The sequence below is a fragment of the Grammomys surdaster genome, unplaced genomic scaffold (genome assembly GCF_004785775.1).
Source record: "Grammomys surdaster isolate TR1022 unplaced genomic scaffold, NIH_TR_1.0 142, whole genome shotgun sequence".
Taxonomy (NCBI): domain Eukaryota; kingdom Metazoa; phylum Chordata; class Mammalia; order Rodentia; family Muridae; genus Grammomys; species Grammomys surdaster.
The window spans coordinates 7,460,911-7,484,931 of NW_021604600.1; the positions used below are offsets into that span (position 1 = coordinate 7,460,911).

The 24,021-nt window shown below is 49.9% G+C and overlaps 3 protein-coding genes across 5 annotated transcripts; 1 reads left to right on the forward strand and 2 right to left on the reverse strand.

Annotated features, from left to right (window-relative positions):
• Window positions 1-12,569, reverse strand: Cln3 (CLN3 lysosomal/endosomal transmembrane protein, battenin). Of its 3 annotated transcripts, none has more exons than XM_028764170.1 (18): window positions 12,410-12,569; window positions 11,286-11,392; window positions 10,394-10,716; window positions 10,101-10,201; window positions 9,863-9,941; window positions 8,639-8,735; window positions 7,828-7,899; window positions 7,364-7,443; window positions 7,175-7,260; window positions 6,888-6,960; window positions 6,660-6,803; window positions 4,834-4,946; window positions 2,876-2,922; window positions 2,730-2,798; window positions 2,588-2,643; window positions 2,388-2,481; window positions 418-558; window positions 1-334 (listed from the first exon to the last, which is right to left on the reverse strand). In XM_028764170.1, exons 4-18 carry the CDS (start codon window positions 10,144-10,146, stop codon window positions 215-217), a joined length of 1,317 nt encoding a protein of 438 aa, XP_028620003.1. In that variant the 5' UTR covers window positions 10,147-10,201; window positions 10,394-10,716; window positions 11,286-11,392; window positions 12,410-12,569; the 3' UTR covers window positions 1-214. The 3 variants fall into 3 exon arrangements, with proteins under 3 accessions (XP_028620003.1, XP_028620002.1, XP_028620001.1); XM_028764169.1 differs by lacking the exon at window positions 12,410-12,569 and adding an exon at window positions 11,908-12,401; XM_028764168.1 differs by lacking the exon at window positions 12,410-12,569 and having other exon boundaries at window positions 11,286-11,815.
• Window positions 12,049-16,301, forward strand: Apobr (apolipoprotein B receptor). Its single transcript, XM_028764167.1, has 4 exons — window positions 12,049-12,180; window positions 12,491-14,992; window positions 15,078-15,343; window positions 15,439-16,301. Exons 1-4 carry the CDS (start codon window positions 12,124-12,126, stop codon window positions 15,506-15,508), a joined length of 2,895 nt encoding a protein of 964 aa, XP_028620000.1. The 5' UTR covers window positions 12,049-12,123; the 3' UTR covers window positions 15,509-16,301.
• On the reverse strand, window positions 16,183-22,230 carry Il27 (interleukin 27). The gene is made up of 5 exons (XM_028764210.1): window positions 22,179-22,230; window positions 19,936-20,096; window positions 19,753-19,851; window positions 18,205-18,363; window positions 16,183-16,725 (listed from the first exon to the last, which is right to left on the reverse strand). The coding sequence occupies exons 1-5, from the start codon at window positions 22,228-22,230 to the stop codon at window positions 16,474-16,476; spliced, it is 723 nt and encodes a 240-aa protein (XP_028620043.1). The 3' UTR covers window positions 16,183-16,473.
• Window positions 22,231-24,021: the final 1,791 nt, after the last annotated feature.

Here is a 24,021-nt window from a genome sequence, read left to right on the forward strand (position 1 = left end):
TAAACATAAAATAAGCATTTATTAGAAGGGCAGAGGATGGGAGAAAACTCCCTGAGGCCAGCTCGGGAGTGGGAAACAATGGGAGCTCCTTGCTGAAGTAGGGCAGGACTGTGGCTCTTCCCACTCAGGAGTCTCACAGGGAAGGCCTGTGGCAGAGCCGCAGAAGTGTGATCTGTTCATGTGCCTGCAGTCAGTGTGTGTCCAGCAACTCATGTCAGGGCAGGTGGCAGAGGAAGTCATGTAGCGGCAAGGCCAGGATCCCTGACAGGGAGATTCCCAAGGTGTCAGAGATACAGGCAGCTTCCATGGCAAACTCTCGGTGCTTGTCACTGGTCTGGGAGAGCAAAGAACAAGGGTTAGGCTTCCATCCACAAGGCTCCTAAGGCCAGCCACAGCCCTCGTCCAACTGACACAGACCTCCAGAGCAATGTTGTGGAAGGTATTCACATAAGCGGCCCCACCCAGAAGCCCTTCGTACAGAATGATGACGAAGATGAGGTAGATGCTGGGCAGGAAGCTCAAGCATACGTCTGCCAGCAGGAAGGCCAGGTTGAGACACTGTGGGCAGAGGGAAGGGAGGCTTGAGATGGGGCATCAGCACAGCAGGGAGGCAGCAGGGCTCAGAGCTGCCAGGTCACAGGAGATGCTGGTGAAGCAGAGGGCTGTGTAGGATCCCAGTGCTCGGCTGGGACCCTGACATCTTGGTGGGCCTTTGCTGGCCCCATCCTCATCCTCACATGCCTTGTCGGTTCCTCCCCTTCCTTTGTTCCCGTCACTCTTAGTCTAGAATGTTCCTCAGCTTCCCATCACTGGTGATCACTCAGTCGGACCACGGTCATTCATTCCCACTGTGGTCATCAGTCACCTCTCCTTCTTGTCTTTTTGTTTCATTTTAATGGCATAAATCATCACACCTAGACACTCCTACTGTGCATATGTGCGCACACGTGCACACACACACAGCAGATTTAACACAGTCATCTGTGCTTCACAGGCAAATACTCTACCAGAGTCCTATCCTCAGCACCCAAGGGACCCCACCCCCGAAAAGCACCTATTCTCCCCTAATTACTGCGCTGAGATCAATGGGTCATCTGACAATGTCTCACCAGCATCTAGCTAGGAACACTGCTAAACGCCCACAACACACAAGACAGCAAGTTACATATTAGAATTATTTAGCTGCAAATGTCAAGAGTACAAAATTTTGGACTGGAAAGACGGCTCGGTAGTTAACGGCGCTTGTTGTTCTCCCACAGCACCCACATGGCGGTTCACAGCGATCTGGAGCTCCAGTCCCAGGGGCTCTGACACCTTTTCCGGCCTCCATGGGTACCAGGCACACAGGTGGTTCACATATATACATGTAGACAAAGGTTCGTGTATATGTAAATTAAAAAACGTTCAAGGCTTATGTGGGCTTCAGACGTAGGTTCACGGCCAGCTTTAGTATGGTGACTTGGGCTGATAAGATGGCTCAGCTACGGACACTCACGTCCACACCTGGTGACCTGAGTTTCATCCCTAGAATCCACATGTGGAAGAAGAGAACCAATCCTGCAAGCTGTCCTCTGACTTCCATACACACGACTTGGCAAGTACCTCCCTCCCACCAATAAATAAATATAAATCTAATTATAATTATTTAAATCGTAAAAAAAAATAAATAAGTCTGAGGGCTTAAGACGTTCAGGAACAAACAGCACTGACCTAGCATGAACAGGGCCTAGGTTCAGTCAGGATGACTACAAGAACAAAGAACAAAGGCCAGACAGGACAGCACAGGCCTTCAATGGCAGCATTCATGAAGCGGATCTGTGAGCTCCAGGCCAGCCTGGTCTATATATCGGATTCCAGGCCAGCCATGGCTACACAGTGAGACCCTGTCTCAAAAACAAACAAACAAACAAAGGAAAAAAAATAAAGCAGAAAAGAACAAAACCAAAATAAATCAAAACAATATTTTGTTCTTCCTTTTTTTCTCAATATTGTTATACAAACACTGAGAAATAGGCATTGTCCGTGGCTATTAAATATTTTAAATTCTGCAATACTAGGGATGGCACCCACAGCCTCAGACAGGCTAGGCAAATATTCTACCACTGAGGTACACATCCTGCTCCACCACATCTCATTTCTTGATAGGAAAACTGAGGCTCATTAGAGGTTCCGAGACCTACTCCAAGTCACACAGCTAGTGAGTACAGAAACTGGTATTTACCCACAAGTATGACTGGCTCCTCCTGATGCCATGACACATTTTATATGGAGCCCTACTGGCGTTTAGTGCTGTACTTAGGAACACTGGAGTACACTAATGTCTTCTGCTGAGTAAGGTACTCGGGGAGCCGAGGTGGGCGTGAACAAACAGAGCAGGGACTCAGTACCTGGAGCAGGGCTAGGACCCAGGTGAACCGGATTCGGCAACATTGGAGAGAAGAGCGGGAGGCGAACACACCAGCCTGGTATAGCATCTGGTACCTAAGGTGGGGGCAGGGAGGAGGAAGAAGCTCTCAGGGCACCTTTGGGGTCAACCCCAGGACCCCAACAAAAGGGACCCTCCCAGCCCACTGCCCACTTCTCTCACCATCGGTACTGCTGGGCATGACTTAGGGATGTATTCCGGAAAAACAGGAGCTCAAACTGCAGCAATGACCAGACAAATGGAGACAGTGGAACCTCAGTCCTATTTCTCCTCCCACTCTCCCTCCCCAGCACTCCTGACTCACAAGTCCCTGGTTGATAAAGTATTCTGCAAAGTAGACCAGCACCAGAGGGATGATGTACCGCAAGAGGCCCTGGAAGAGTCAGGAGATGTAAGTGAAAGGCAGGAGGCAGAGGATCCTCACAGGGCACCCGCAGCCACCATCCAGACCTTGAACACTGTCCACCTTTCCTGGAGGGAGAGGTCCCAGCTGGCACCTACAGAGCAGGGAGGAGGGGAAGAAGTTGCACACTCAACGCTTAGCTAGACGCCAGCATGCAGCAAGCAACCAGCTAGCACAGCATGTGTGGATTTAAATGCCACAGGTTGCACATTTAGTAGTTGCTAAAATGGCAAACTTCATGCTATGTACATATGTATATGCGCACAAATACATATATAACCGATTTAAAAAAAAATCAAGACTGTAGATCAATGTACACCTTTTATCTGCTCACTCCATCCCAGACTCTCTGGCTGTGCTTTCTGTTTCTAGAATAGCTAGGCTCTTTTTTTTTTCCGCCATAAGGCCTCACCCTGAGCTGTTTCCTGTGCCTGGAACATGTTCACCTAGACATTCACAAGACTGACACCTTGACAGCCAAGTTTCCACCCAAAGATGTCCTCTAAAGGCTGTCTTAGGCTGACCAGATGGCTCAGTGGTGAGGGCACTTGCTGCCGAGTCTGAATGAACAGAGCTCAATCCTCAGAACGTCTGATTTGTGTACACGCTGCCCTTCACCAAGCAACTCCATCCTCAGAAATAAATGGTTTGTTGTTGGGGTTCTCTTGGGGGCTCAAGAGATGGCTCAGTGGTTAAGAGGAGCGGCTGCTCTTCCAGAGGACCTCAGTTCCCAGCACCCACATGGCAGCTCACAACTGTCTGTAACTCCAGTTCCAGGGGATCCAACATTCCCACATAGACATGCACACAGGCAAAACACCATTGCACATAAAATAAAAATAAACAAATCACAGGGCAGTGGTGGCTCACGTCTTTAAATCCTAGCACTTGGGAGACAGAGACAGGTGGATCTCTGAAAGTTTGAGGGCAGCCTGTACTACAGAGCAAGTTCCAAGACAGCCAGGGAAACACAGAGAAACTCTGACTGGAAAAGCAAACGAACAATTACAAAAGTAAATAACTAAGTAAAGCCTTTCCCAGAGCTGGAGGGATGGCTTGAGGTTAAGCCCTGAATCCCAGCCCTTGGAAAGCAGACGCAGTAGAATTTTTGAATTCTGGTCTATAGAGTAAGTTCCAGGACAGCCAACACTATACAGAGAAACCCTGCCTCAAACAAACAGACAATTAAAAAAAAAAAAAAGAAAAAGAAAAAAAAAGGAACACTGGCTGCTCAACCATTGGGGTCAGAATTTGAATCCTGGCAACATCAGCCAGCTCCCAATTGCCTGTAACTGCAACTCCAAGGCATCTGATGCCCTCTGCTGGCCATCTACTGTACAGGTGTATACACACATACACACACACACACATACACACACACACACACAAATAAATATAAAAATAAATCTTAGCTAGGTGTATGGTGGCATATGGGTTTACTCCCAGCACTTGAGAGGCAGAGGCAGGTGCATTTGTGAGGCTATTTTTGTGAATATAGTGAGTTCCAGGCCAGCCAGGGGTACACAGAGAGACTGTTTAAAAACAAATAAGCAAAAACTTGAGGAAAAAAAACAAAACAAAACAAAACAACAACAACAAAAATCACACTTAGAACCTTCTGTAAAGCAGATCTCTTAATCAACCCAGAAAACCTGTTGTTTTCTACTTTTGTGCAAGGTCTTACTATGTAGCCTGACTGGCCTTGAAATCATAGAGATCTGCTTGTGGCTGCCTCTCGAGTGTTGAGATTAAAGGCATGCACCACCCTTCTGGGCCCCATCAGAGTTTTACATCCTGTGAAAATGCCCTCATTTGTTCATCTTGAGCACCACTGTTCCCAGCAATTGGAATGTCTGGCATGTAGTCACTAGTCAGTAAGTACACATGACTGCTTTGACCCAAACCTGTACACCCAGCAGCCTGTTTCCCTCAACTGTATCCACTGCCACTGTTGAGATCAAAACCCCAAGGGGAAAGTAGCCCTGGGAGGGCCTTTGCATCCTACCTGGCTTTGACTCTGGGGTCTCAGTGCCTATGAGAGGTTGCCGGGCAGCAGTCTCTGCCTCGTCTTCCCCTCCTCGGTCCAGAGGTTCAGGAGATGTGAGCAACAAGAAATAGCTGGGGTGGAACGGAAAAGCGAGTCAGGGAGCTCTTGTTGGGAAAGGCCCCAGAGGTCCTGCAGGCCCTCCCCTCCCAGGACCTTCACATTTGCATGGGGGTACTCCCAGCTCTACGGTACCCTGTGCTGGGAGAGCTTCAAATGTTCACAAGTGCATCCTTTGGAAGCCAACTTTGGCTCTTTTTAACCCAAACTTCATTTCCTCAGTCACAGCAGCTCTGTTTTTCTGTTCTCAGTATCCAGTACCACTTTTCATATAGTCAGCACTTTACAGCAATTTTTATTAAATGTGCTCCTTGACATTTTTATACATGTATACACTGCACTCTGTGACTCTCACCCGCCCTCAAGTGTTCCCATACCCTGTGACCTCTCCCACTTCACAGGGCCCTTTCTCATACTCAGTGTCTTTTTGTTTCATTTTCTGACTGAGTTTACCCAGGGGATTTCTTTATTTTGTTTTTCTGAGACAGGGTCTAACTATGTGGCTTTGGCTGGCCTGGAGCTCCAGATGTAGACCAGGCTGACCTCAAACTCACAGAGATCCATCTGCCTCCTGAATGCTTGTATTAAAGGCATTTGCCATATATTCAATTATCTAATTTATTTTTGAGCCTGGGTCTCTACACGTATCCTAGGTAGGCTTCAAACATGTGATCCCTCTGCATCACCTCCCAAGTGCAAGGACTATGGGTGTTCGGCATTACATACATACTGTTCTTTTTTTTCTGAGATAGTCTTGTCCTTGTTTTTTTTTTTTTTTTGTTTTTTGTTTGTTTTTTTTTTTTTGTTTTTTCGAGACAGGGTTTCTCTGTGTAGTTCTGGCTGTCCTGGAACTCACTCTGTAGACCAGGCTGGCCTCGAACTCAGAAATCCACCTGCCTCTGCTTCCCAAGTGCTGGGATTAAAGGCGAGCGCCACCACCGCCCGGCAGTCTTGTCCTTCTAATAGGCCCTTGGCCTTAGGACGACTCACTTTAATGGAAGTGCCACTCAAACTATAAAATTCAGCATATAGATAGCACCACCTGCCAAAACTAAAACAAAGGCCTAATCTATCAAAGTCAATAGTTCAGGGATAGTCTCTGAATGTACTAATCTTGTTTCCTTGGCTTTGGTAGTTCCATTTCTGGCTAACTGTTCTTGTTAATTGAAGCATGTCAACCCAGGACATGGTTTTGTACTCAAAAGTTCACCCTGAGAAAGGCTCTGGCTACACTGGGATAATGAACACCCAGTGTAGTCACCAGGTGGCTAATTGTATTTCCACTTACTTAAACCCATGTCTGAGCAGTTTTCTCTAGTGGATACCCACCAACAGCCCTAAGCTATAACATGATCCACTAATCTCTCCCTCCCGAGTGCTGGGATGAAAGGCATGCACCACTACATGTGGCTTCTAATGTTTTCTAAAACACACAAATACACACAGAACAAATAAACCGAGGTGCATTCAGTCTCAGCCCCAGTCTCAGGGGCCTACCTGTGTGGATGAGACAGAACCACCATGAGACAGAGACAACTGAGGGTCAGGAATGAAGTTGTCCAGAGTCATACAGCTAACACCCCCCCACACACACACTCTCTGGGACTCAAATTGAGGGGTGTTGAGAGTCCAGAATCCATATCCCTTCACAATAAAGAGATCTGAAGATTGGATTAGCATCAAGTTCCTCCTCCCATCTTTCATCCTTTGGGTCTAAGGACACTCACCTGGCTAGCAGCAGAACAGGGATCCCCAACATAGAAAGCAGGGTGTGCTGCGGGGAGAGGCCAGCCTGGGTGAGCCCCAGGTAAGACAGTGATCCAAGAAGCCCTGCACCTCCAGTACCCGAAGACCACCATGAGATCACTGCACTGAAAAGAACACAGGAGCATTCAAGAAGATGGAAGCCAGCAGGAGGCACACTTGTCCCAGTCTTCCAGGTCCAGGCCACTTACCTGGGGTAGAAGGCGGTCAGTGAGAGGAAGGTGACCTCCCCTAGCCCTGATGAGATGCTGGCCAAAACCACTCCTGGGAGGACAAACAGTATACGGTGACCTTTAACTGAAAGCCACGGCTCTTGTGTGGATGCATGCCCCCTCTACCCCCATGCACACACATACCAACACCACTAGCAGTCTCCTGGGGTTACAGACATAGCCTTTTACTCTGGGAAGCTGGGGAGACTACCCCCACATCACTCCATTGAGGCTTCTCTGGGCCCATCACACAGCTTTGTACTCACCACACAGGCTTAACCCCACTGACTGAGAAAAGGCAACCAGCACAAAGCTTCCAGCAGAACAAACTCCACTGACAAGCACCCGGGGGCTGCGAAGAGATGGGGAGGAACTCAGAAGGACACCTCCATGCAAGACTCTCCAGACTCCTGCTTCCTCCCACTCTGCCTTCCTCCTGCCAACCCGACCCACACCTGTAAGGCAGCAAATGAAGGCCAAGAGGAGCCAGGAGTTTGATGAGAAGGGTCGGGAGGATGTCTGCCAGGAGCACCGCCTAAGACAGGAGAAGACAGTAAGAGCCTAGACCCTCCTGAGACAACCTTCTCAAACAAGCCAGCCAGTGGGAGCTGCTGCAAGTCCACGCTCTGGAGTTAGATAGATCTCGGTTCATTCTCAGCTCTGGGGCTCCTCCAATGGGTGTCAGGGTGTATTTACATGCTCTGAGCTTCAGTTTCCTCATCCCAAACAGGGAAGCTTACAGTGTCTCTCATTCACAAAGCTGGGGGGGGGGGAGGGGAGGACAGTGACGACGGCTACCAGAGCTAATAATTACCATTCACAGAAAGTACTGATCATTGCAATTCCCGACAGTCCCAGCTGGATGCAGGGGAATGAGGATGCAAAGGCATGGACCACGGGGCCTCACACGAGTACTCACAGCTGTGGAGATCGAGTTACAGTCAAATCGAGATGAGCTGTTGTGGGGCGTGGGCGTTGGGCCTGGTTCCACCTATGGAAGAGAAGAGAGTCTTTCCTACAAAGAGACAGGGGGCTAAGCAAGGCCCAGTCCCAGCTCTGCCCAGACTTCACAAATAGCTGTGGGTAGGCATGGCTTCTTGGGGCCTCAGTTTTTCTATGGCCACAATGAAGGAGAGTGTTTATAAACATCTCAAACCAATGGCCCAGAGGCCAAAGATAGCCCCCCAAGATGGATGTACCATATTTAAGAGCATTCATATAGAAATCTGGGTTTCTGGAAAAATCTCAGCTTGGGTCAAATTCCCTATTGAACCTGCAATGTGGAGGCCCCGCCTCTTAGGTACTGCATGCTCTAGCTTACTGACTCAAAAAGCTCTCCACCAGGTGATTTTACCTGCCAGGAGCACTTGTAACATCTGGAGACATTCTTGGCTGTCACTTTTGGTTGTTAGAGGCATGGGATGCTACTAAACATCTACACCATGCAGGACAGACTGACAACAGTCACCTGACCTCAAATGTCAACAGGACACAGTGACAAACCACACCACAAAATAAGGTCTTACCCAGCCAGTTATTTGAGTTCACCAACCTGGTACCTGTTGCTCTCTTTAGGATCCCTCCGACAGGAGGATGTGGGAGACTAAGACCTTAGCTCCCTGATCCCACCCATAGCTACCTTTTTAAGGGGACCTCTGGCCCTGGGTGAGTGTGTCCCTAGTATTCCCATGGGGACAAACGTATGGTGATGGTGAAAGGGGTTCACTTACATGACTCTGGTTTCCAGATGCCTGCTCCTGCTTCAGGATGTCATGGGCAGCGCTCAGCATCACCACGTATGAGAAATTGTTGCAAAGACCCAAGATCCTAGAATGAGGACAGATCTTCATTCTCTGTCCACCTACAGTCCTCAAAGATCTCTCCCTTACCTGTATCCTTCAGACACTTTTTTTTTTTTTTTTGGGCCGGGCAGTGGTGGTGTTCGACTTTAATCCCAGCACTTGGGAGGCAGAGGCAGGCGGATTTCTGAGTTCGAGGCCAGCCTGGTCTACAGAGTGAGTTCCAGAACAGCCAGGGCTGCATAGAGAAACCCTGTCTCAAAAACAAACAAACAAAAAACAAAACCAAACCAAAACAAAAAAAAACCCACTTTTTTTTCCTTCTCCACTATCAAAACAGAACTTGAGATTAGACTGGCTCATGGCCAAGTGCCAAGATTCTTCATAAACACTATCACTTCTATGCTTACACTAAAATTCTGTTCCTCCCGCATTTGTCATCCACGGATACACTATGGTACAACAGAAATACCAAGTGCATTCCTGTGCATAATGGGGACAAGTTTTCACCTGCTGACCTCAAGGGAATCAAAATAATAGCAGAGCATATTGTTCTTATTATCATCTCCCAGAGCTGTCCTCAGTGCTTGGAAAAAGCAAATTGGCTGAGGACAGAGCTCACTTGTACAGCACTTTATGAGCCCTGGAAGGACCTGCTTTTAATACCTTGCACTGCAAACAAACACAAAGGGTGAGCTGGGCATGGTGCTCACAAGGCCTGTAACTGCAGCACCTGGAAGGCGAAGCAGGATTAGAAGTTCAAAGCAAGCCTCTACTGCTTGTAGAGTTTGAAGAAGACCTTATCCCCGCGCCAAAGAAGAAGAAGAAAAAGAGGAGGAGGAGGAGGAGGAGGAGGAGGAGGAGGAGGAGGAGGAGGAAAGAAAGAAAGAAAGAAAGAAAGAAAGAAAGAAAGAAAGAAAGAAAACAAAAAAAAAACAAAGTTGCTGCAACTGAGTTGGTTGGAAGAAAACATTTAATAAATAACGCTACAGATACTAAGAGGACCCGGTCAACAGGTGAAGGTGGCAATTTAATGGAACTTGGAAAGTTAACGGTTCATTCAGTATCTGTGTATTCAACTGCCTTTCACAACTCGGCTCTCACCATCTTCGCTCCAATTGCACTTTACTTTTGCACAACTCTCAGACCACTTACCAGAAGCCCACCGCATTCTTCCAAAGGACACTCAGACTATCCAACCGAGGGGCCTGGGGCTCTGAGTCGGTCTCCTCCCCTGGGAGGTAGGAGAAAGCAAAACCCACCACTCACTCGGGTACACGAAGGGCCCGCCTATCCCGTATCGTGTGGAAGAGACAGGGCGAGCATCCCAACTCCTCGGGAAAGCCGCGGGGCAGAGGTGGTCATTCCCAAGGTAACTGACGAGAGTACTCACTCTCGGAATCCTCAAGGCGCCTCCACGTGCCCGCAGAGCTTCCCATAACATTGAGTTCGGGTCCCCCAAAGGGCTCAAAGTCAGCCTGTGTTCGGAGTTAGCTTCAAGAAAACAGATGAAAGTCAGGGACAGGTGGGTGCGAAGGATCAACGCCCAGTGATCCGTCCTAGGTTCCACTGTCTGCTATTCACTGCTGTCCATCAAAAGACGCCCAGATCTCCAGCTCGTGTTCAGCCACGTCCCACCTGTCTGACCCCGCCCCTCTAAAGCAAAGCCCCCGGCCAAGCCTGTACCTTTAAGAGCAGCTGAACTCTCCGCAAGGTAGAAGAGCAGGTTGAGGGTCACGTGATATTATCCGTGCGTCTTCCATCACGTGCTTGGAGGTTGCTCGGTACTTCCGGGTTCTTTATTCTCCTTTTCGTCTTTGGACTTCTCAAACTTCCGGGAGTGAAAGAAGGAGAGTTCGGGAGAATCCCTGGAAGCACTGATTTTGAACTGGAGCCGAAGGGAGCCACAAATAGAGCCATGAAAAGCGGCACGCTAGACGCCGACCAAATCTGCCAGTACTAGTCATGGCGCGGGAGGCTTCAGCTTCTTTCCTGCTGCTCTTACTTGCCTGAAACAAATATGGCTACTTTGCTATGGTTGTCCCACTACCCCACCCAACGTCCCAAGGACAAGTTCCGCTTGGGAGCAAAGGCGACCGGCCTCAAGTCTTCTTATCTGTAGTCCTTGCAGACCTATTGTAAAGACCTATAATAAGAATCTGGGAAGTAGCTGAGAGTAGATTGTCTAGAAAGCTAAAAGATAAGCACCCACCGAACAGGTTTCTATGAATTATCTATGGCAATATTCACGAAGTTGTGAAATTCCCTTTGCCATATTATCTCAGAACTAACAAATACCACGAAAGTAGTCCAACCCCTGGTTTCACATATGAGAAAACCAAGGTCCCCTCCCACCTGTGCTAACGGAGGCTAGAGGCTAGACCTTTAGCTGACTTCAGAGACTCAGCAGTAAGAAATAGAGCAGAGGTGCTAAGTTCACTGAGCAAGTTGCTATGAGCATTTTTCCTGTTCTGTGGTGTCAGCCGTTTGTCCTAATTGGAAGTTAGGAGAATGAGGCTGAGAAGACAGTTGGAATACGTTACCTCACATAGTCCCAAATAAGGAGTCCTTCCCTTACCTTCCGTTTGATGGTACAACAGCATCTTGACCATTCTTTATCAAGCCTATTCCTCTGCTATGGCTTCCAGCAGCCTCTGCCCAATTCTACCAGGTCTTCTCGACCACCTGTCATTAAGATTGCTGTTTGAAATATGCCCTCTTGTGGTGCTCTTCCTAGATCACTCAACCAGTGAATAAAAGGAACTTAGCACCCATGCAGGGCTTTAGAAATTCTGCAGCCTCTGTCCTTAAGGAACTCACAGTAAATCGTGAGTGACAAATGATCACAGTACAAGAATAACTGTGGTGAGGATGTGGGAATTGGAGCACCAATCCAGACCTTTCATCCCAGAAATATCTTAACGGCATTGGAAATGGGAAGCCAGAACTTCCACTGGTCTCACCCGCACTTCTACTGTTTCCCCTCAGATAAATCAGGAACCACAAACCCTAGCTTCCTCTCACTGAAGGCTGTGGCTTGGAAGAGCCGGAAATGGCTGAGGTGTGAATACAAGACCTGAGTCACTCAGGCTGCACTTGCCACATGCCCCCTCCCCCATACCCGATTCTAAGGTCTCCTGTTTCCACTTTTTTCCCCCCTTTCTGGCCAGATCCTCTGCCCTTTACTTCCAGATGTGCACCTGAGTCTGAGTCACCTGGACATTGCTAAGCCATTCCCCTGTCTGTCATGAAGTCGCCCAAGAGCATGGGGGAGGTGCACAGGGCCTGGGGTGGAGATACGTCAGGGAGAGGCAGGGGAAGAGGAAGTGTCTTGGGTGCTAGGGAGGACTGGCTTGCTTTCGTGGGTGGGGACAGATGGTCATTGTGAGCTTTCTGGACACACAGAGACCGGCAGGATGGACTTTCTCCGGCTTCGTCTCCCTGGGCTACATCAGGCTTTGAGGGGAGCACTGGTGAGAGGGGCAGAGAGATACCAGAAACTTCCACCCATTCCTTGTAGTCTCACCTTTCCTCCTCCCTGAGAGCCTCTCCTCAGGCTCGAGCCCCCTTTCCTACAGTCAGCCAGATTCCTAGCCCAGTCTTTCCTGGGTTTCAATCTCCCACCTCCACAAGCGCATCCATGTACTCAAGCGAGGCCTTGTCTCGGTCCCTTAGCAGACTTCCAGATCCCTGATTTCTTACCCGGGCTTTGTTGATGAAGTACTCCTGGGGAAGTGGGTAGACTGCCCCTGAGTGCCTTCATTCTTCTTTCTTCTCTTCTAGGACTCCTTCAGTGCGTTTGTGTCCTACCTCATAGGAGACACAGTCCCCACAGTAGAGAGGAGGCAGACACAGGCAGCTGAGGAACTGGGGGAGGTGACTGCGGGGAAGGTGGTAGAGGAGGAAGCCCAGGAGGTACTGGAGGGACTTAGAAGTGGCCAGAGTGAGAGGGTAGGAGCACCTGAAGAGACCATAAGATGCCAAGAAGGAAATTTAGCTGGTGAACAGACCTGGGGGTGGAGAGCAGATAGCTCCACAAGGCCCCAAGCAGAAAGGCAGGACACTGGGTCCAGGAAGGCAGCTGAGGGGGCCAGGGGCCAGGAGCCAAGTGTCCCACTGAAGCCTGAGGCAGGGCCTGGGACTCACAGAGACAGGAACAGTAATACATCCCAGGAGATCTGGGAGCACAGCGAGGAGGAATTGAGCACTGGGGAGCCACTGAGAACCTGTGAACAGAAGGGAGAAGAGGAGGAGGTGGTCAGAGCTGCAGAGCCAGGGATGGCCAGGGGGGTGGAGTCATGGCCAACCTGGCACAGAGAGCCTGAGGGGAATGCTGGAACTGAGGGGCAGAATGTGACAGAGGACAGCAAAGAGATAGACTGGGTGGCCAAAGACATAGTTGCTGAAGTTGAGCAGTTTGGTGCCAAAGGGGCTGACAAGGAAGAGGAGAGGATGGTCCCAACTAGGGATGGCCAAAGTGCAAGGGCACAGGGGACACAATGCCCAGGGGCAGAGTCTGAGGACTGGGCCATGTTGAGTAGAGAAGTCTGGACAGTCTTAGGCAGGGAGGGGGCTGATAGCCCAGGAATTCAGGAAGCAGAATGTGGGTTGGACCCAGGAGACAGCACCCCAGAAGCTACTGGGAGAGTCTGGGTCCTAGAAGAGGCTGTCAAGGGAGGCCAGCAGGATGCAATCAATGAGAAGAGAGAGGCTGAAGTTAGGCTTCCGATCCAGACCCTGGAGGCCGAGAGAACCAGAGAGATGACTGAAAGCCAGATAGCCAGAAGCGGGGTTGTGGCAGACCAGGAGACAGGGTACAGCTTTGAGGAAGAGGAGAGGCAAGACTTGGCCATCAGGGATAATGAAATGAGTCTGGAAGAGGAGGTGCAGGCAGAAGAATCCTCCAGGGAGAAAAGGAGCTCCTGGACCACAGAGGCTATACCAGTCTTAGATACGGAGGCTAAAGATGAGCCTGACTGGGAAGACTCTCTAGAAGCCAGGACTGAGAAGCTGTTTGTGCAAGAGAAGAGTGAAGCAGCTCAGATGACACCAGAGATATTGAGAGTAAAGGTTGCTGAAGGACTGGACCCTGAGCTGATGAGAGGTTCCCAGACCTTGACTAAACAACTTGAGGAAGGACAGAAGGGTCAGGAAGAGACAAGTGGAGCTCCAGACCTGAGCCCAGAGGGGATACTAAGCTTGAAGGAATATCCTAGGCCTGTGGGGTTTGCAGGTCCTGAGCTAGAAGCCTGGGGACACTGGAGTAGGGGTGTAGACAGCAGTAATAGCCAGGAGGTAAATGCAGATGCTGAAGCAGGCAAGGAACAGACTGCAACTGAGCAGGCTGTGGAGGTCCAGGCGGAAGGAGGCCAGGAGGCTCAACAGCCAGAGGTCTTCGGATCAGGAGGAGAGGAGGAACTGACCTCCATAGCACTTAACCCAGAGCTGGAGGGAAGCCAAGGATCAGAGGCAGGAACAGGACAGTCAGTGGAGGAATCCAAGCCCACAGAAAACGGGGCTGCTGTGGAGGCTGTAATGCTTTGGGAGGCCAATGGGACTTGCAGGAAGAGGAGGCTGGAGGAGGTGGCTCTGAGTCTGCAAGGCAGTGAGGACACACAGACCAGTTATCTGGCTGATGAGATTACTGTGGGTATCAGGACTGCAGATGCCGAGGAAGGGTCAAAATGGGAAGCTGTGGCTCCAGAAACGGAGTTTGGGAAAGCCTGGTATTTCGAGGGCAGAGGGGAGGCTGGGAAAGACATGGAGCTGGAGGAGGCCACGGAGAAACAAAGTGGGCAGGAAGTTGGCTTGGAGGGCTCAGCAGAGGAGAAGTTGTCTGGCTATGATATCCAAAAAATTGATGGGCCTGAAGAGGGGGAGCAGGCAGAGATGGAGACATCTGTAATGGCAGAAGAAACAAGAGGGATGGATGGTGTGACTTTAGGCTCCCAGACAGAGAGAGCAGAGGGGTCCATAGCCACTGTGGAGACTGAAGGGCTCCTAAGAGATCAGATGCTGTCGAAAGAAGAGGTTGGGGGAGGGCAGTCACGAGAGCAGAATGTCCACAACTCAGAGGGCGAGATCCGAAAGCTACGGGAGGAAGAGGATGCCACATGCGAAGCACAGAAGACAGAGATCCAGGAGACCCATCCTGGTCTGGATGAGTCTTCAGGCCAGGAGGGGCAGCAGATACACCAAATCCCCACAGTAGCTGTGCCTGGGCCCTTGGAATCGGATGAGGCCACAGCAGGTGCCCCAGGGGATATTCACAGCAACTGGAATGAGGTGAGCGCTTCAGTAGGGCCCCAAGAGGGATAAGCAGAATCTGGAAGTCAGTTCTCCACAGACCTCTGTGTCCCTTGCCTTGCAGGCCCTACTCCCTGGGTCCCGCCTGGATGTCTCTGTCCCTCGGAGTCGTGTGCTCCTCTCTCGAAGCTCCTCACGGCGGCGCTCAAGGCCCTCTTTCCGTCGAATCTCTGTTCTTGAGCAGCAGTGTGACCCTCCCAGTCCCCAACCCCAGGAGGAGCTGCAGGTCCCTGAGCAGTCCCCTCTTCAGCTAGAGGAAACTCCGGAGCTAAGTGCCACAAGGCCTGAAGGGACTCCAGTGCCAGCCAGAAGAAAAGTGCTGGGGCATGGGTAGGCACAGGGGCACCTGCTTGGGATGGTGAGGAGGCTGTGGGAACCTGGGGGTCCAGCTCCCACGGCTCCCATGGGTCCTGTTCCTTCTACAGGTTTGGCTTCGCTCATCCTGGCATGATGCAGGAGCTGCAAGCCCGACTGAGCCAGCCAAAGCCACAGTGACAGCTTAGAGCTCTCGTGAGAGAGGTCTCCTAAGGGAGGGTCTGAAGGCTCTTCTGGACCCTGGTTCCCCTTGACTCCTTCAGCCACTGGAGCACACCTTTTTCACCCTCTGGATCTCATCGAAACTAGATATTTTTGAAGACCTTGAATCTAAGGAGTCTGATTGTTAGTGGGGGACTTGCTCCACTGGCATCGATCGTGGATTCCTTTCCTGGTCGCCTTTCCCATCTGTCTCAGCTACTCGGAAGACTTCAAGGAAGACAGGGTTGGGGAGACTATTTCTCCCTAAATTTCCACTGTATGATCACCTGCCTCCCAATTACCCATCATGATGGATCCCCACAGAGAGCTGTGTAAGATAGCACACCTCTGGGGTGGAAGCCACCTCAAAGGAAAGAGGGTCAAGGGCCAAGGGACACCACTTGGAGTCGGTGGCGACGTGCAACAGACCAGTTGCTTTGAGTTTCCAAAATCACAGCTCAGTATCACAACTCTGCAGGCTACTATGCTAACCTCCATGACAGAGCTGGGGAATGTTGCCCAGGAGCTCAAAGAATATAGGAGTAGAGAGAGGTTCTGGGTGGCTGAAAGCTTCCCCCCTCCCCAACTCTTTCCCAAACTGTTCTGTTCTTTAGGTGTCAGACCTTCCTGTGAAAAGACATGGAAACACAAACTGGGTTGGACGACTTTATTAGGCACCCAGCATGGTGGTGGCCTAACTCAAGAATCAAACAATAAATAAACCATTTCCTAAAAATAAATAAATATCCAAGAAATAAATATCTGGTAAGGACTGGAGGGCTTTTAAATTATTGAGTTAGGGTTGGGAACTAGTGAAGCCCTGCCTGGTCTAAGGCAAATGAGCTAGAGACTGTCCTGCACAGTTGGCCAGACTCCAGCCTTAGAGTCTTAATGGGTGAGGGGAGGGAGCTGGAAGGCCACTCCACAGGGCTTGAAGCTAGGTGTTAGGAATCCCAAGCTGAGTCTGGGAGCCTGGGCAAGGACAGCAGCAGCAAGTCCCGAACAGCCCGAGACAGGACAAGCTCCAGGGCGTGTAGGAGCTGGTAGGTATGGAGCAGCTGGGGCCAGGACACTTGGGACGATACGTGGTTGGAGCCACCCAGAGCCCATAGGAGCAGCTTCTTCCCTTCCTCCTCCTCTTCCTCCTCCTTGTCCTCTTCCTCCTCCTCCGAACAGTTGAATCCTGCAGCCAGCACCTGTGAGGAAAGACCCATGGGTCGCACAGAGCCACATCAAGAACCTAAGAGAGTCTCCATTCCTTTTGTTGTCCATCACCTCCGATGGCATCGGTGACCACTGGCCGCGGTTGCTCTGGGGAGCCTCCACCTCAGACTTACGGGCTCAAAGTCTTTATCTAATCTAGCCATGTCCTTATTTGAGTCTTGCATTCTATTTCTTTTCCCTTTAACATTTCTATTATTTATTTAATTTTATGTGTACAGATGTGTACCACATATGTGCAGTGCTTAAGGAGGTGAGACGAAACATCAGGTCCTCTGGAACTGGAGTTAAGGACAGTTGTGAGTCACTGTGTGGATGCTGGGACTCAAACTCGGGTCGTTTGCAAGACAAACCATGCTCTTGACTGCTGAGCTATCTTTCCAGTGTGTGTGTGTATGTGTGTGTGTGTTTGTGTGTGTATGCATTTATTTTTATTTTGTATATATGAGCATTTGCCTATGTGTGTGTATGTGCACTGCCTGCATGACGGGTGTTCTTGGAGCCCAGAGAGGGTGCTGGGTGTTTGTTAGCATTTATCCTCTGCAAGAACAACAAGTGTTCTTAACTGCTGTTGCCATCTCTCCAGCTCTAGGTTTTTTGTGTTTGTTTATTTTATAGCATCTTCCTACATAGACACAGCATGGCCTTGAATTCACAATTCTCCTGCCTCAGCCTGCCAAGTGTTTGAGACTACAGGGATGCATCACCACACTTGGGATACTAGATTTAAAAAAAACTTTAAATTTATTTTATGTGTATTGGTGTTTTGCCTGCATGTATGTGCACCACTTACCAAGTACCAAGGAGGTGAGAAAAGGCATCAGAGCCCCTAGAATTGGAGTTATAGACAGTTGTGAACTGTCACATAGATGCTGGGAACTGGACCCAAGTCCTTGGGAAGAACAACCAGTGCCATTAACTACCAGGCTTTCTCTCCAGTCCCCTTACCTTTTATCTATCTATCTATCTATCTATCTATCTATCTATCTATCTTAAAAAAATGGTCCTGGTAGAGCAAGATACTGCAAACTGGGTGGGATTGCCTTCCCCTGGGGATCATTGGTCAGGAAATTTTCTGCTGTTAAGGATTTTTCAGGATCAAAGGAAGTGACACAGGTACTTCCTGTCTTGCATTTTCAATTTTCTTTTTACTAAAGTAAAATTTTTATTGACCTTTGAACTATCTTGGAGAATCTGAGTGAAGTCGGAACTGGAGGGAGGAGAGAACGAATATGGGGCCTGAAGATGACAGGGGCTGTCCCACGGCTCTTTCACTGGAGTCCAGCCCTCAAGAGCAGGCAGTGACTTTTGAGCAGAATAGGGATCTAGGATCTCACTCACAGAAGCTGAAGTGTCTCACTAAGCTTCTGATTCCCAGAGGTGTTTCAAAAGAGAGCCAGTGAGCCCGTTTTGCTTGTAGATCCCTGGGGTCAAGAGAACAGTGCGCATTCTACCTGGAAGCGGAGGTGCCTGTGTAGGTCCCGGAGATCCAGTCTCATGGCCCACAGCTGCTCCCTCTCTGAGCTGGTCCAGGTCCCTTGGGTCCCCAACCCTCCCAATAGTCCAGGGAAGGGCCGAAGTGTGGTAGCGAGGAAGCAGAGTCTCTCAGAGTCCTATTGAAGAGAAGGGGGAATGGTCAAGAGACAGCTGTAGAACACCAACTTGAGCTCTATCTTTAGGTGGGTCTCTTTTTGATTCTAGCTTCCATTTCATCCACAAGTTTATGCTTTAAAATTTGTATTATCTCATGCATGGCAGCACACACATCTAATCCCAGCACTCCGAAGGCAGATATAGATGGACCTCTGTGAGTCAGAGGTCAACCTGGTCTACTTAGTGAGTTCCAGGACAGTCAGGGTAAATAGTGATACCCTGGCTCAAAGAACCAAAATAACAACAAAAAGTATTATATCATTTTTATTTATACCATGTGTATATGTGTACCTGTGCACATGCTTGTGGATGTCAGAGGACAACTTGGTGAAATTAGTTCCCTGCTCCTACCATGTGGGTCCCAGGGACTGAACTCAGGTTGTTAGCCTTGGCAGCAAGAGCCTTCCTCTACTGAGCCATATCACTAGTGTCCTTGGATTTGTTCTTGCTTTCTCCTATCATTGTTTATGAGGTCAGTCCCATCGCCTTCTTAGCCTATACTCTTCTCCTCAACCCACTCCCTCCATCCACAGCTTCATTCATTCCTTTGCCATCCATAAAATCTGTCAGTCATATCCTGTTCTGGCATCTCTACCTGCTTTCCCACCTCATTCCCACATTCCCATTCGTATGTATGTGTGTATGTATGTATGTATGTATGTATGTACGTACGTACACACACACACACACACACACACACACACACACACACACACACACATAATGCTGTAGTTTTATGTAGTTCTCTTCAGACACACCAGAAGAGGGCATTGGATCCCATTACACATAGTTGTGAGCTACCATGTAGTTGCTAGGAATTGAACTCAGGACCTCTGGCAGGGTGGTCAGTGCTCTTAACCGCCTAGCCATCTCTCCAGCCCTCTTTCTTAACCCAAATACACCTCCCTCCATAGGCTCAGATTCACTGTTTTTGTCCATTGCACTTCCTTCTTCCATCTCCAACCCAATTTTCACCCATAGCCACAACTGTCTTCTCTCTGACTTAACCCCACTCCCATCTTAGTTACGAGCCCATCTCTTTCCCACAGCTACCTCCATTCCCAACCCTGCCTCCCCCCCCACCCAGTGTCTTGCTCACCATCTTCTGGTTCCCATTTTCAAATCCCAGAATGCTCCCTCTCCCTCTTTGTTCCTCTATATTTCTCAAATTCTAGTCTCTGCCTCCCAAATATTGGGATTACAGATGTGTACCACTGCCCTCAGCTTCCAATTTCACCTTCATATAGAGACATATTAACCACACAAATCTGCAGACCCACATCTGCTCAAACACTTGTCCACGTACCATGCTTTACTGCCAGTATCCCCACCCCCTACCCTTTACTCACAGAGAGGTGACGCCATGCCTGGAAGGTCAGGGAAACATTGGGGAGATGGTGTCCCAGGGGCAAGAGGTCCAGGTTCACTCCTGGCAAGCGAGATTCAGCCTGAGGGGTAAGTTCTGTTAGTGAGGGCCAGTGGGACTTAGGGGTGTCCTCACCTCCAGACCCAATTGCACTAAGAAGACTCACAAAGCTGTGGACATAGCCCTGAACCTCAGAAAGCAGCTTCCTGGCAAGGTACAGGCTGACTGTGAATTCCCTGCGCAGCTCTTGAAGACTCAGGGGGTCTGTTGGGAACTCCCAGGAACCAGCTTGTACCAGAAGCAAGGGTAGCAGCAACAGGCTGAGCCCTGGAGAGAGGGGAAAAGGGGACAAGATAAAGGCTGGAGAACCCTGGAGAAGGAAGAAACCAGTCTATACAAGCACTGAGTCTCTTTGACTGGCATCTTCAAGCTTCCCCCTTAGAATCACCATTTGGACCTCAGAGGCTACCCCCATGTCATCTCTGCTCACCATTGTAAGAACACCAAAGGCAGGATCTTAATACACACACTCCAGCTAGTTCCCTTGGTCAATTGCCTTTTCAAGTGTCCAGCCTACATAACTGCATGTATGTGTCCTAGATCTTGAGACTGGGTAAACTGACTAGCCACAGTCAGTGAGAGGTCAGGAAGGCAGGGTTAGATTCCAGATCCATCCAAACACAGACCAGTACACTTTCCCCAGGGAACTCAGAGGAAGAACCCACCTGCCCCAGAAGTGAAGATACTGTGTTTGTTCTGCCAAGAGTTCCTTGGGTTCATCCAGGCAGCTTTGAGGCTTTGAATAGACCTGGGTCCCTAGGAGAGACCTGGCAAAGCCAGTGGTTCTATTCTAGGGACTCATATGGAAGACAGGCCACTGTGCACTGAGCCCCTCTGGGGTAAATCAGCAGTATGGTCCTGGAAGGGATATGTGGTGGAGGTCGCAATGATGGAGGGGGGTGTCTAGTTTCCTGGTCACACAAGGCAGGTCACCTCTTATCTTTGTGTCTCAGGCTCCCACCATGGAGTGAGAATCAGACTATCTGATTTTTCAGAGGCCTTCAAGCCCTGCATTTTGTGGTAAGAGGGGAGCAGGGCTGTGAAGTGGGGGCTCTTGGAAGAGGGCAATCTTCAGTAGTTTCTTTCTCAAGCGGGAGTTACACAATTCTCCCCGAAACCCAAACCAAAACCATCCCCAAGTCTCTCCCACCCTTTCTCCTCTCCAGGTCTCTTCCCTATCCATTCATAATCTATAGCCCTCCCCAGAGTACCTTCAGCAGCAGCTAATGGAAGCTTCAAGGGCCATCTATTTTCCCCATGGACTTTCAGAAGTGGGCAGTGATTGAGATCTCTGGTATTCAGTTGGCTTGAGAGCCATCCCGACTCCTTGGTATCCTAGAGACTAAATAGATTCTTCCTAGCTCTAAGATGGCGACAGGGCATGTACCCTTGGGCCTTGGTAAATATTACACCTCAGACTAAGGTGTCTCAGCTGATACCCACTTACCACTTTTCTAAGTTCTGAACACTCCAAGAGCCCTTTGTAGAGATTCCTCCCCCACCCTCCAGCTCTTGAGCCTACCCAGCCCTACCACTTGCCCCTCTTCCTACAACTCTATTCCTAGTCCTTCAGCTACCAGGTGCAGACTGGGCAACCTTCTAGTTTCAGGTTAGAGACCTTTACCCAGAGGGTTGTCCCCTTAGTCCCAGTCACCACTCATCCTGGCTCCCCTGTATCATTCCTCCGACTGTCCTCGGTTCTCAGCCTCTTCCCTCTACACTCATTTGTCTGCTTAGTCCTGCTCCTGGCCAGGTTGTCTGTCCAGTCCTCCTTACACATCCCAGACAAGTTGTGCTATCACTTGCCCAGCCTGGGCAAAACCATAATTCCACTGCTCTAACCCTTGCCCAGTTACACCAGTCTCATTCCCGTGGTCAGCTAGTCATGCCTGTCTGCTTGGCCAAAGTGTTGCCCCTCAGCTTTCTGCCCCAACCCTACCTGTTAAACTTTCTCAACCTCTCCCAGGTTCCACCAAACCTCCCAACCCTCTGCCCAGTGCCCACTTCCAACTCACGCCAGCCAGGGCCTCCTGTCACCTGGCCCATGTCAGGGCCCAGCCTCTGTGTGCAGCCATCTCCTGGGTAGGGGGGTCTTATACTAGGGGCTGTGCCCAGTTTCACTTTCTGTCCTGCTTGTACTTTCAGCTTTGTGTTCACTAAGTCTTCCCTGGTTAAAATGGGGAAATGTAATTTCCCTTCCCAGAGGGGGAAGCATGGGGGTGGCAGGAAGCTGGGGTTTCAGCCCATCTGAGCTCCAGACCCAGATCCAGCCCTTCCTTCACCTCCCCACCCCTGGGACTCTGGTCACTCACACAGCACTGTCCACTGGTGGGACCCAAAAGACCTGACCTCCTTGTTCTTCTCTACTGTCAGGAACATCCAAAGACCGTTGGCAGTCCATTGTCCTGTGAATGACAGATGGCCAGGTAAGGGAATTACCCATAAGAGGGGACTCAGTGGAGGTGACTCATCCACACCCTCATTTGGTTTACCAGATGGCTGAAGAGTGTGCGGGAAGTCGTAGTTCCATGGTGCTGGATGAGTCTATGTGGGGCTGGCAGAAACTGGTTTGATGCACTGAGAGCTGCCATTCAGGTGTCTGTAGGCAAGTGTCTTGGATGAAGGAGACCCATCTCGAGGCCATAGTCTCAAGATCAGCCTCATTCAGACAATGGCTCAGTCTATGGACAGGGTCACATAGGAGATTAGGGGTTAGTCCATATGAAGTGTCAGAACTTGGTCTAAGGTCAAACTCAGCACCTAGCCTGGGGCCAGTGTATGTGGTCTCTCTGTGTTTGGGGCCAGAGCTATCAATGAACCTTCTGCTGTGGCTGGTCAAGGTTAGGCTTAGAGCTTCATCAGGGACAGAGCCGTGCAGTCTCTAACTGAAGCTGTGATTCAGGTAAGGAGAAGGCTTACACTAGGGTAAGCACTCAACCAAAAACTAGAATTGAGGTTCAGCCTGTGGCCAGCTTGGGGTTGCCTGAGGTCAGGTCAAGGCTCAGCCACGACCCACAGTAATCCCAGTGCTTCAGCTCCATGAAGATCATAGAAATCTATGATTTTCACAAGGCTGGGGCCTGACCACAGCGTTCCTTCTAGCATAACCTGCTCTAAACCACACCCATGGTTTCCCATCTTCGGAGAGAGCATGGGGGTTTCTTGCTCTTCCCCAAAGTCCTGCTTTCCTTTTGGGACTTGTGGGGTTTCCCTACTGGGCTCCTGCCGTGAGATAGAAACTAAGGGGGTTTCCCTTTCGGGTATTGCACCTCCTCATCCCTGCCTAGGAACTGCCCATCTAAGGATTCTTGGGCCACAGTGCCAGGGAGATATCAAGTCCTGGAAGCTATTAGAGAGCTTCAGGGAAGGAAAGGGAAACAGGAGAACACTGTGGTCCAGGCAGCTGTTCACTGCTTCAGTCCCAGTGGCAGCATCTCCTCCACCCACTGCCAATGCATGCGTGTGTGTGTGTGTATGTGTGTTGGGGATAAGCACACTGGTCAGCCTACTCTTCTGCACGACATCCCTCTCCTCACCACAAAGCACCCAATCCTCGGTACTCCCTTAGTCTGCTCACTGCCCTCCCACTGTCTGTCCCTCTGCAAATGAACCGCCTCTCTAATGACAACCTTCTGGGCCCCTGGGCTTCCTTCCCAGTCCCTCTGGCCTTCACCACTTCTCCCAACCTTTAGTTGGAGGCACCCTCACATGTCCGCTCTCAGAAACTGCAGTACTGTCTGAAGTGTTGTGCGAGTGGCTCTCCCTATGAGTAGCCGAGCCCTGGACCAATTCCCTCTGCCGTTGGTTTCTCTGTGGGATGGCTGATCCCCTCCTCACACAAGTCTTGTCTCAAATGATCCTATACAGTTCTTATAGCTCACTCTTCTCCCATGCACACGCTTCTGACATACTGGTCTTCTGTTGCTTTTAGAACATCAGGTCCTTAGGGCCTTTACACTTGCTGTTCCTTCTTCCTTTCCTCAGACACTGAAGAGTTTACTCTTCAAAAGATCCCTGCCTCCTGCCTCACCTCAGATGACCCACCCAATACAATGCTTCCTCAGGTGGGAGCTACACCACGCCACTTGAAACCCAATCAAAAGCATCCACTTGTCTCTGCAGATCCTATCCTTTTCCTGATTAAATTTTATTTGTGTGTGTGCATGTGTGTGTGTGTGTGTGTGTGTGTGTG

Coding starts and splice junctions, on each gene's coding strand:
- Il27 (XM_028764210.1), bottom strand. CDS start 22,230: ATGGACTGCCAACGGTCTTTGGATGTTCCTGACAGTAGAGAAGAACAA. Junction 20,097..22,178: donor CAGTAGAGAAGAACAAGGAG/GTCAGGTCTTTT, acceptor CCCTCTCTCCAG/GGCTCAGCCTGTTGCTGCTA. Junction 19,852..19,935: donor AGGGCTATGTCCACAGCTTT/GTGAGTCTTCTT, acceptor CTTACCCCTCAG/GCTGAATCTCGCTTGCCAGG.
- Cln3 (XM_028764170.1), bottom strand. CDS start 10,146: ATGGGAAGCTCTGCGGGCACGTGGAGGCGCCTTGAGGATTCCGAGA. Junction 2,923..4,833: donor GACCCCAGAGTCAAAGCCAG/GTAGGATGCAAA, acceptor CCTGCTCTGTAG/GTGCCAGCTGGGACCTCTCC. Junction 559..2,387: donor GGGTCCTAGCCCTGCTCCAG/GTACTGAGTCCC, acceptor CTCTGCCCACAG/TGTCTCAACCTGGCCTTCCT.
- Apobr (XM_028764167.1), top strand. CDS start 12,124: ATGGACTTTCTCCGGCTTCGTCTCCCTGGGCTACATCAGGCTTTGAGG. Junction 14,993..15,077: donor TTCACAGCAACTGGAATGAG/GTGAGCGCTTCA, acceptor CTTGCCTTGCAG/GCCCTACTCCCTGGGTCCCG. Junction 15,344..15,438: donor AGAAAAGTGCTGGGGCATGG/GTAGGCACAGGG, acceptor TTCCTTCTACAG/GTTTGGCTTCGCTCATCCTG.